This window comes from Semicossyphus pulcher, unplaced genomic scaffold (assembly GCF_022749685.1).
Source record: "Semicossyphus pulcher isolate SPU_LCO1_2020_fin unplaced genomic scaffold, fSemPul1.0.p SCAF_19, whole genome shotgun sequence".
In the NCBI taxonomy this organism is placed as follows: domain Eukaryota; kingdom Metazoa; phylum Chordata; class Actinopteri; order Labriformes; family Labridae; genus Semicossyphus; species Semicossyphus pulcher.
In genome coordinates, this window is record NW_027211692.1 from 20,951,218 (window position 1) to 20,963,381 (window position 12,164).

The 12,164-nt window shown below is 40.2% G+C and overlaps 1 protein-coding gene across 1 annotated transcript in view; it reads right to left on the bottom strand.

The window, feature by feature from the left end:
- The window catches only part of kcnab1a (potassium voltage-gated channel subfamily A regulatory beta subunit 1a), a 69,812-nt gene that overhangs the window by 10,120 nt on the left and 47,528 nt on the right, over positions 1-12,164 (bottom strand). Inside the window, exons 3-8 of the mRNA XM_069668528.1 lie at positions 11,555-11,592; positions 5,262-5,341; positions 4,325-4,369; positions 2,649-2,693; positions 1,686-1,729; positions 1,470-1,556 (exon numbers count right to left, since the gene is read on the bottom strand). Of these exons, the coding sequence (XP_069524629.1) occupies positions 1,470-1,556; positions 1,686-1,729; positions 2,649-2,693; positions 4,325-4,369; positions 5,262-5,341; positions 11,555-11,592 (339 nt within the window). The remainder of the gene's footprint in view (positions 1-1,469; positions 1,557-1,685; positions 1,730-2,648; positions 2,694-4,324; positions 4,370-5,261; positions 5,342-11,554; positions 11,593-12,164) is intronic.

The following is a 12,164-nucleotide window of genomic DNA, read 5'->3' on the forward strand; positions in this document are numbered from 1 at the left end:
CACTGCTGACTGCGCGAGCCAACGGCAGTCAAGGCCAACCAAAACTCAGATTAGCACTGTCATTAAGGTTGTTCATCATCGGCCTTCGCTCGCTCCAATTATAATGCACTCCCTCACTTTGGCAGGACCCCTGTATTTCACTGCACTTAACTGCTTCTTGGCATGACTTGGCATGAATATGAGGGATAAGAAGATCGAAGAAAATATTGATAGAAAAGAAAATCGGTTGGCAAACGAATAACAAAGAAGAACAAGTAATGGCAAGAGAAGTTAAATAAGATAAACAGTTTGCTATTTAAAAACCTGAAAAGCACATGCTTTACTAAATAACATCCTGCCAAGAGAAATAACATATATTAACATTTAGATCTCCTTTCTATCTCCTCATCCTGTCCTCTACTCCATCCCTCTCCCTGCCCTCCTGCCATCCAGCTCCAGCTACATGCTGTGATTGTGCACACTGCGTGCACATCTAAATGCTACTTTAAAGCTTCAATTTCCGGCGAATGTAACAATAGGGGAGAGAAGAAGAGGGACTCCAAGTGCTCCAAGTTTTGAGGAAGGAGGAGCAAAAGATCAAATGCCTGGTGGAATTACACAGGAAATGAACAGCCAGTGCAGATGGGAGGAAAAAGTACGCTGAGGTTGGCGGACAGGAGGAATCTATAAAAAGTCGAGTCGAAAAGTTTTGATGAATTTAGCTTATCTAGAAAGTCTTGTTAAGGTTACTTTAACACATTTAAAAAGTCCTAATGAAGGAGAGAATTTCTGAGCAAAGCAAAGTAATTAATTAACATCTGATATCCTTATCGATTAGCATTGATTATTACAGTAGTGAGAGAGGACCCACAGAGAATGTGCTTAACTGTGGAATGGAAGAGTACACAAAACGCTGATGATGACTAATGAGGAACAAATGCACCACTAAGCTGCATGTCAATAAGCAACCTTTTGATGTACTGTACAGGGCTGGCTGCCTGCATCACTTTTACTTCACTGCACAACAAAATACTGCAGGAGTTCCACAGGAGGAAGTCAGTTATCCCAAAATATCTCCTCTGAAAGACACCGTGATGAACAATTCAAACATTGTCTTAATTATTAAACCCCTCCCAACAGTCCCCTTACAAAAACAGTTAATCAAGGCGGGGTGAAGCAAATCCTGACATTCTCTGACATCCAAATTAACAAAAGAAAAGTGAACTGTTAATTTAGATGTCAGAGAAATACTGAAAGTGAAGCTCAATTAAGCTGAGCTACCTTTGGAGACATCCCAACACAAGTTCACTTAGAACTTCATAAATACCCTAAACCTGATCACCAAAAACATTCACTGTCAACATCCCCAGACGCTCTGACCTCTGGACACGAGAAGCATATAACTAAACACTTCGGAGCATCACTACCCCTCGCCTGAAATGATGATGAATTGCTTAGGTATGAAGCTGAATGCTGATTGGCTGACTCACCCTCCATGGGAGTGTTGCTGTCAGGGCGGTTGGCAAAGACTACATCTACATACTCCAACTGCATCCTTTGTAGAGAGCCTTTTAGACCTGAGAGACACAGAAGGTTGAGATAGCACAGTTGGTTGAACTATTGGGAAATAGAGCATTTATTTAAGGTTTATTGCAAATAAAAAAAAACAAAAGACTTGCGTATTTCAGTATGTTTGCAAGTCTTACCTTCAATAATGTGTTTCCTTGAGAGTCCTCTCTCTGTCTCTGCTCTGATGGGACAAAAACACAAACACAACAATGAGCTACGTTTGAAATAAACAAGCGCAATCTTCCTAATGTTCAGTTTGTATATTTAATCCCCCGGACAAGGCTGTAACAAGAGCTCTTTCATTTTTTGTAAGGAGTCATTTAACCATGATACAGTATGAATGTGTGTCTGAACAATATACAACTATATTAACTATATAGAATAACTTTCAGTCATATAGCTGTCCAGCAGCTTAAAAGTCATTTGAAATCCCTTTTTGACCCTGTCCAGGGGGCAAGACATGAGAATGTGCATATCAGGCTGTTTTATATAAATAGGTCAGAGTGCTTTTAACTGTGAAGTATCCTTATTCATCCCAAACTCTGGAGGAGAGAGGTGAAGGACTGAATCCTCCTCACAGGAAGAAAGGACTGCTCAGAAGCTGAAAGAATAACTTTACTCTTATCACTAGACCCAGGTGGACAGTCCTCCACCGCCAGAGTGTGTGCGCGTGCGTGTGTGTGTGTGTGTGTGTGTGTGTGTGTCTCAGCAGAGGAATAGGTTGCAGTGGTTGTTACTGTACGTGACACAATGTTGCTCAGATTGTTGCAAAGAAAAATGGCCATGACAACTGCCAGATGATTGTAAGTGTTGCAAAGCGTAATGTTCTTGCCTCTGAATAGCTTCACACAGTGAATGCTAAATGTAACAGTGATGCAAGGACAAACAGCGCGTGCTGATTTAATTTTATAGGCATATTCATGACAGACAATTGATCACTTTGATGAAACTTGCTGTTATGACTGAAAACAAGCTGTTAATGTAAGCAATGATCCTCTCCTCATACAGACTCTACATCTAAATGAGACTTCCTGAATAAATAAAGCTATTCATAATTTGCCTTCAGGCATAAAAATAACAGTTTCGAGTTTCTTACTCACTTTCCTCCCCAGTAGAGTTTCGTTGTAATGACCAAGCTGGATCGCCTGAGAAAGTGCAGAGAGATGATACAGAGAGAAAGAAGAAAGATGCAGCACAGTGAGAGAGTGATACATAATGCACTGTAGTTACTCAGTCTGTGTTATTTAAACATAAAAGGGGATCTGAAAATCAATCGTGGCTTTCATTGCTACTAAAACTAGTTCCATCATGGATGTGATCATCCCCTGCAGTGTTCTTTCTGCTTTTTAGCTAAAAACAAAATCAGTTCTCACAGTTCTCAAAGCAGCTTCATGTGAGTGAAGAGCTGCTAACTGAATGTGGAAGTGTCCAACAGTGACGAGCATCTGCAGACTTGAGTCACATGTGACTAATCTTTACACTGTGAGTATGTGACAACTGCAGAACGTCACAGCAAAATAAAGACATTCAAATAGAAGCAGCGCAGAGAGCTGCATGCTTCTTTGCTCCAAATGATTTCCAAAATGATCAGAGTAGTAGAAAAGAGTTAGAGATCATTCCTCAGAACGGCCTGTTCTTTCCTTCTTTTATAAGTCTCTTTAAAGTCATGATGACATCGAGAGGCTGAAATATCAAGTTCAGTGTGTCTTTAATGCTCCAGCTTCAAACCGCCTACTGGTGTAACGTAGCTCAGCAGGCGGAGACGCGCAGTAAGAGTGTAAATCATAAAAAGGATCTTAGTGTGACGACGGATGGATGTGGTTCCAGTGTGCGTCAGCTGGTGTTGATGTGTGTGACGTGTAAAGATTCTAATATTTAGTCTATTAAATATGTTTGATATTTGAAAATGACAACTGAAATGATGGATTTTACCCAAACTTTTAATTTCTTTTTTGGCATTTTCCTTGTAAATGTCACTGCGTAGACACGGTGGAAGCTGCTGGTGTCAACAGTTGGCATTCTTGGGAGGTTTATTGCCACAGGTCCAATGAGTAACTGTATTCATTCTTTCATGAGTTGCATGCTCCCTCCTGACTGTCAATACATAAAATATCCTAACTAGCTGATGGAAACAATCTTTATGTTTGTTTTTCCCAGTCTTTGTAGGTTTCAGCTCGCTTTCAGGTGTGTCCCAAGCTTAAGCTGCATAATGATAAAACAACCAGCAAAAAAAAAGCTCCATACTGACAAATCATAGAGAGGCCTGTGCTATTGTAACAGCTCCATCAGCTACTTTGCTTTGAGGCTGCTGTAACTCTCTCCTCCCTGATTTTCCAACAGAGTTGCATCAATAATAATAATAAAAAAAAAAAGTTTAAATAACTCCATAAAGACAATATTTGAAATTTTTTGGAAACTGAAAATGCCTGCAGGAAAACCTTTCTACACTAACAGCAATGTGTGTGTATGTGTGTGTGTGTGTGTGTGTGTGTGTGTGTGTGTGCGTGTGTGTGTGTGTGTTTGTGTGTGTGTAAACCAAAATCACTGACAACACCAACACATGCGATGGCACACAGCAAGGGGAAAAAATACTCTCTTTCATACATGCCTCTCTCTCTCTCTCTCTCTCTCTCTCACACACACACACACATACAGACACACGCACACAAACTTATGTTTGCCTCCTGCTGACTGCACACACATCCTCCACATCCATCTCTCTCTCTCTCACACATGAAAGTGATGAAGCCATCCTCCACATTAACGTCACCATTACCTCCAGCTTTTCTTCTTGATGATGTTTCCTAGAATGATTTCGGCCCTGAAAGGCAGTAAAAACGAGCGGCCGTTATTAGGCTGCAGTTTGAATTCATAAACACTCACTCCACAATATCGAGCTCGGAAATTAATTTCCTCTAAACTTAACCATCTCCCTGCACATAGAAAAGATGGGAAAGCAGTTTATTAATGAAGGGGTCTTTAGATTTATCGGTTCATTTAAGCTCAGCAGTTTATTACTACATGCATTCTGTTATCATACAGACCACGGAAACATTCCTTAGTATAAATTGCTTTAACGGAAGAAAGATCAAAACCCACGGGATATTTTTACACATATTGTCACTCTGCTGAGATTTCTGCCTGAACAATAATGAAATTCTTCACACTTGCACACACTCTTCACTAACACATACTGAACGACGTTCTGCACACTGCTTCATTATTGTCTGATTCTCCTGATTATATCACATCTTTCAGATCTGTAGTGCACTTTGGTTGGATCAAGAAACCAAAAACATTAATATAATTCTAAACATGAACTAGAAGTCTGCATGAATAATCATATTTTACACAAAGAGCCACAGTAACTAAATAATAAATAAGAATTGATGCCACACATTAGCAGCAGTTAAAAACCTTTTAAGCCTTATTTACCTGGCCAGTCTCAAATGTAGGGGATGCATTGTGTGGAAGTGTTTTCTGAGTGCAGAATAAACACTAATTGCCTGAAACTCCAGACCTGAATTTTTTTGTCACCTCACTAAGCGAGTGGAAAAAATTTGACTTTTTATGAAACCTTCCCAGTAAACGGGAATGTTACGAAAGTCTTCCACAGAGGGCCCAGACGTCTGCACCTGATCACACTGAAACATGAACAGGTTGTTGAGCTCAACTGAACTGCGAACGATCTCGGAGGTTCGTATGACACCCACCTGCCGCCGGCGTAGACCTCAGCTGTGTCGAACAGGTTGACTCCACTCTCATAGGCTATGGTCATTAGCTGCTCTGCAACCTGGCACGATGTCAAGACAGACACACATGCACAGGCACACACACACAAAGGAGAGGATACAGAAAGGTCAGTGTGCAGACTTTTTTTACCGTAGTGAAAATCTCTTTTAAGGCACTTGGCAAAAGGAAACAGTCGTGAAAGAGATGTAAAACTGCTGCATCACATTATCTTTAATATAATCTGCTCTGTTTACACAGCTACATGGTCCAAGGTTTAGCAAAACTGCTTTCAAAGCAGTGCAGCTTCATATTTCATCAAAATATCATAACAGACACATTCAGCCTGAGACTGTCCTCGGAGCACGAGTATTAACAGTGGTTAATTCAATCATTAGAGACACAACAGACTGAAGAGGCAAGTAAAGAGACAGAAGACCATCCATCCATCCATGCAAACAACATGAACACAACCTGTCTTTTAATACAACACAATCCAGTCTTTACACAGCTACTTATGGCCGTTCCCATGTGAAGTGCAACACTATACACCTGTGATTTCTGGATAACACTCTTTGCAAACTCCTTCTGATGGAGCATTGATACCCCTCAGGTGGACGCTGCGGTAGAGGTTGCTCTTATGAAATGCGATATAAACAGCACTGCAGCACAGAGAGACGAGCACAAAAGGCTTAAAAACAGTGCCCTATTGCAAACTGTATATGCTGCAGTGTGTCCTGTTTGAGTGCGCTGCAGCAGAGCACTCAAGTTGTCTGCTTGAACCCACACGCTCAAACAGAGTGTGTGTGTGTGCGTGTACTATTTGAGTACAGGCTTTATTGAGCAAGAGGAATCACAGTGTAATTATCTGTGATAAATCGTTGGTCTCCATGATGTACGGTAGTGTCAACTCATTCCTCTTTAGTTAATAAGTGCTCATGCTTTAGATAAGTGTGTGTGTGTGTGGCATATGTGCAGATATTTCTCCATAGTTTTCAGACATAGTGACCATAAATCATCAGACCGAGATGCAATTTCCCCGTGGTGAGTTTTATTACATGGGGACTTAAAGTGAATTTGCCATAATTTCCCTGTGGAGTTGAATTGGTTTGTGAATGTGAGGGAATAGAAATTTTGTTTACATGTGTCTGTCTGTCCGCCTATAAACAGTATGTATGTGAGTGTGTGTGAGTGTGTGTTGCTGTTTCAGTAGTGGCAGACAGTAGAGGTGTCGCTTCCAGAAGAATTAGATAATGTGTCCTCTGAGACTCATTCTCTACCTCTCTCAAAGCACAAGCTGGGCAGCACTCCAAGCCTTTGTGATGTAATGAAACAATAGGAATAAACTTAATAGTGCTTAATAGTTTCTTTGAACACATTGAAAGTATAACACATAAAGCATTGAAGCAAGACAATAAAACTATGTGTAACAAGAATTTAGATTGATATAATGAAAGCAGCCCAATGACAGCTATGCTCCAGGCCCCCGCGACCCTGAACAGGATAAGCAGAATAAAACATGGATGGGTGGATAATGAAACCAAGGCATAGAAAAGTAAAGTAATAAAAGGCATAAACGAGAGACAGATTTGAAGATAACAGATTGTTTTTAAAGAAAGATACCAAGTAAAAGAAGAAGTGATGACAAGTCAATTAGAAACTGGTGTTAAAAAGTGATTAAAAAATGTTACAGCAGCGCAGAGGATGCTCCCATGTGAGGTCAAAAGCCTGCTGAGCTTAAAACCAATTCTGATCATGATCAATAAAATCTTTAAAAATTTTGATATAATCATTAATAACAATTCTGGTAATTTAATAAAGAGGATCTGCCAATAACAGATCTTATACCTTTTTTGATTTATGACAATAAGTTGAGGGTTACTAGGGGAATCTAAGTGAAAAATGAAACATTGAATTTTATATTGACTCTGAATGGATGTGTCAACTCATGTTCTTTGCCTAACAAGGTCAGTATTACCACTGTAGCAATGCGGCAAAGTAGATTGGTGTATCCCTTAGCACAACAACCTGTCTGTTGTACTTGTCTGTTGCCTGTAAAAGTAAACACATGATATATGTGTTATCAAGCTGACTACAACCAGAACTATGTGCAGTCTCTGAGCCCCAGGACTGCCAAAAGGGCAAGCAGAGCAGAATAAAAAGATCCAACTGGATAATAGAGAGTTAAAGTCAGAACAGGTCAGTTAGCGGGAGAAAGATTTAGAAACAAGGGATGCCAGAGAAAAGAACAGCATGCTCTTTCTCTAACTGGTCTCTGCAGAGCGCAGTTAGGATACTGTCTCTGTCACAGCTGTTCGGTGCACAGGAGGGTGATTTTCTGTTAGAGATTTTTCAGCAGAGGTCAGACAAAACAAGGAGGATATAGAAAAAGTTGGATTAGGATTAAAGTGCTGGATGGATGAATGAATAAAAGCTAGTGGGAATAAGAACAAACACAGTAATAAATGCATGTTTTGCAGCTAAGGTAAGGTAAGGTAATGTGAGGAAAATGCTGACAATAGCTTCAAGCATTCGGTACAGAGACACAGACAACAGATGATCACAGACAGAGAGCCTAGACGGGGCGAACAAGTCATTTTTTAGAGTGTGACTGTTTGGCTTTTGGTGATCGCTTATTCACAGTGAGTCGCATATGATTCTAAAAGGTCAGCCAGTTTCACTGAGTGCTTACAGTGACATTCACAAGGTCAGGGTGTTCCTTTTGGATGAACTGAATGTGACTAATGGACTTTAAATTGGTGCACTAATGTTTGTAAGGGGAGCTTAATTTGTAACACACAAACATATACACGCATGCACAGTAACCACTGAGTCATATAAAGCTGCAGGATTACAGGGGTGGCTGAGCCTCAGGCTGCTTTTTTCCTGGGGCACAAAAGGTGTTGCAGAATTGGATTTTCCATACATAGAACAGACGTGATGATAAAAAACGCTGTCTCTCTCTCAACCCCAGAATGGAGGCCGTGCTAGCCTCCCACATGCTACCCACACAGCCTACAGATGATTATATGACTGTGCTGCATCCTCCCCTCCACGCTCCCTACATCAAAGTGAACATCGACAAGAGACACTTTCTTCAAATTCACTTTATGATTTATGGATCCACTTTGGGCCTTTTTGAATGAGTAAGCAATGTTAACTTACATCCCACCATCACTCTTGTGAGCCCTTTGTCTGGGAATGTGTTGCTGCCAGACAACACTGCTTCAAAATTACATACCCTTTGAAAAGACATAGGTTTATATATTATTGGTTTATAAGCTGTTACTGATGGCTTTATGATTTATGAGCATTAATAACTGCAGACCAGAAAAGCTTGAGAAAGTGAGAAACTCCTGACATTATGCATGTTCCTTCTCCATACTTAACACAGAGAGCTAAGAGTGATATCCATCTCTTTATCTAACCTCCAGCAAGAGCAACGTTAGTTCAAAATATAAAATGTTTCCTCTAACAGGTCGTGTATTTCTGTTTAAATATATAAAACATGACTTATCAGAAATGATACAGAGGAGATGTAAGTCAACCCTGAACCCTGCTGAGGACATGAAGTATATTTAGGGTTGTTTTGATGACAGTGACATTGAACACGGGGCATTCAGGACAGCAGAGGACTTTTTAACCCAACAGCGTTGCATGTGATGGTCGCACTGTAGCTGTTGTGGAATCGCTTAAGTTTGCATGTCAACTGAGACCCTCTGTCTGCAGCACTGACTTCTTTTGATATCCAGTGGCAATGAGCCACTTTTATGTGTCTACAGGGAGCTCAACATTATCTTCAGTCAACAATGTCATTTGAAACAGGCTGTGTGTGAGCCAAGCAGCATTTCCCGTATGACTCTCAGCTGCCCAAGCCAAAGCCTGCTGGACTGAGTGATACCAGTGACATTGAACTGCAGACTTTGTAATAATGGAGAGAAAAGGGTGCTAAGCTTTGAGCGTTCTATGTGAGCTGATGCTCGAAGCCTTACATTAAGAAAAATATTACTGTTATATAACCTCAGTGCTCTTGTGCCCCCTGGGGTGAGTGCTGCTCTCTTCTACTTAAGTGTCACTTTAAGAGCATACATATGTGATGACCAATGTTTAGACCCCGGCAGCCATATCAGAGTTCATCGACATCAGTGTAAAGGGGATATAAGTATGTGCATTTACATATGTGTGTGACCCTCAATGTGCCCATTTTCTATATAGCCTGATATTTCAGTCAGTCCAAACAATCTGAATACCCACATGTAAAGTCTTTGAAAAGTTGGTGTCTTGTTTAGATAACGATGTGTGAGGGAGGAAAAAAACCCTGAGCTGAACGGTTATTAAGCCTGAAGGTATTACAGCTTTGTCAGCCAGCAAACAGTCTGATCAAGGTTAACTGTGACACCACTCAGTTAGAATAAATGTCCCACAGTCACACCCACAGTGTTTTTGAGTCCACGTGTCCTCTTCCGACCCACTGCTGAACATGTAAGGGACCACATGTAGTTGTAGTAACTCTGTTTTTAATGACATTGTCATTCCTTTCCACGTGGCATTGTTTTAAAGCTTTAAAATAGTTTGCCAAGAAGAGAACGTGTCGGCATTAAAGCTGCTGTGAGGAACATTCGGTTTGTGTTGATTTTGGCGCTTCCTGTGGACAAGTCGTACTTCTTATCTCTTTGCTGATTTTGTCCTGTACATGCTTAAGTGGTATTTATTGACAAAACATCTCACCCTGCTTTAAAGTACTGGAGTACTTGCTTTTAAAAGTACTTTAGTATTCAAACTACATTTTTTATAGGCCGTGATGAAATTTGTGTGCATTTAAAACAATACGAATCATTCTTCATTTCAAAAACCTCAAACATGGGCCACAGGTAGAGAATCGTCCACAACTAAATGAATTGCCTGATCTGAGTGACGTTTGCTCTGCGTGTGTTCTATGTTCAACCATGAAGACGCGCGAGGTACAGGTACGTCAACACCACTTAGACAAACCACACGCAGAACTACAAGAAAACAGTTTATTATCTGCTGGATTTTAGAAAAGAAAATTCATCAGCTAACTTTAGAGCAAAAGTAGCGAGTAACGAGAACATTCATAGAAATGTAGTGGAGTCAAAAGTACTATATTTTTCTTTCAAATGTAGTGGAGTCAAAGTAATACGTTTTCCCAAAAAATAACACTCAAGTAAAGTACAGATACTCAAAAAATGTACTTAAGTACTCAAGTAGTATTCTTGAGTACTTTTAAGCCTGTCCCAGCTGTCATTGGGAGAGAGGCAGGTTACACCCTGGACTGATTGCCAGTCAATCACAGGGCTGACACACAGAGACAGATTCACGCTCACACTCACACCTACGGGCAATTTAGAGTCACCATTTAACCTAACAAGCATAACAAGCATGTCTTTGGACTGTGGGAGGAGGCCGGAATACCCACACATGCACATGTGAGAACATGCAAACTCCACAGAGTAGGGCCCACTTCATCTGAATCGAGGTTTGAGGAACCTTAGCTTTGAGGCAACAGCGCTAACCACTGCACCACTGTGCAGCCCAAATAGGAACGTATGCTTTAGAGTTCAAAAGAACGATGAAAATCACTGCTTCATAAATCTGCAGCCAACTTCTCTTGGCCTTCAGGCTTCCTGACTTTGTTGTATATTTTTTAAAGGTCACTCACACTTGAATTGGAATTTAGTAACACTTTTTTGGCACAAGTGGTTATTTGTGTAGGGTTTCTGTGGTGCCATTTCCAAGATTTATTCAGTCGTGATTTTGATTGATGATTTGATTGATCAGACTAATTAACTTGGAATGTCAAAATATGGTATATGTTTGTTGTACTTGAAACAAATGGCAAACAGAGAGAACAAATCCCTGACTGTGAACAAAAAATCATTACTTTAATAAAATATAAAATATATAGTAAATATGAAAATATTTACTTTAAAATATAAAGTATAAAAAATGAAAATATAAAGTACATAAATATACATTTTCATTCAGCTTTCGTTAAGTCAAATATGGTATAAAAAGTGGCGGTCACATGCTTTATAAAGTACTTGTAAAGAATATTCTTGTAGGTTTTAATGTATTGTTTAATATCAAGCTTATTTCAATATTAGACGTATGCCTATCACAGTTTGGTTTGCACGTGCTATTGGTTACAACATTAGGTACACATATTATATGCCAAACAATAACAAAATAAATTGATCACAAAGTAGAGTTAGTTTAGATTAAATGAACATGCAAGAAAAAATGTAATGTTTCTTACCTCATCAGTTATCTGTCCCCCAAATGTCACCCACGTACCTGGAGAGAAGAGACAAACATTTCACCATTAGAAACATGTCAGTGCTTTCTGTCAGTGTCTTTGTTTGTCTGTGTGTGTTTGATTGACATCCTGGAGTAAACACTACTGATACCCCGAGCCGGAGCACCAGATGAGGAAGGCTGTCAAGTTCCCAAGAGAAATACGAGTCCTGTTCTGAGCTCAATTTACAGGATCACCTAGTTTCTGGCCTGTTAGCACTTTCTGTCTTCACTGATGACTTTGTGTTTGTTAGACTCATATGTGAAACAGCGTGTGTTCTGATCGTATGTTCTTATGTCTGTGTGTGCAATGATTCTGCATGTGCGTATGTCTGACTACATGCTCCTGATTGCCCTGCAAACACAGCAGATAAGCCAGACAAAAGGCTAAGAGCAGACACTACATCCTCGACACATTCCCATGCTGAATTATGCGTGTAGCTTTGTTGTGGCGAAAAACGCTTCCCATTCAGATTATGTCAAACCAGATTTAGCTGTCTAAAACTGTCCTGCTCTGCCAAACAGACAGAGAGAGAGAGTGAGAAAGGGAGGGAGGAATACCTTTTTATATC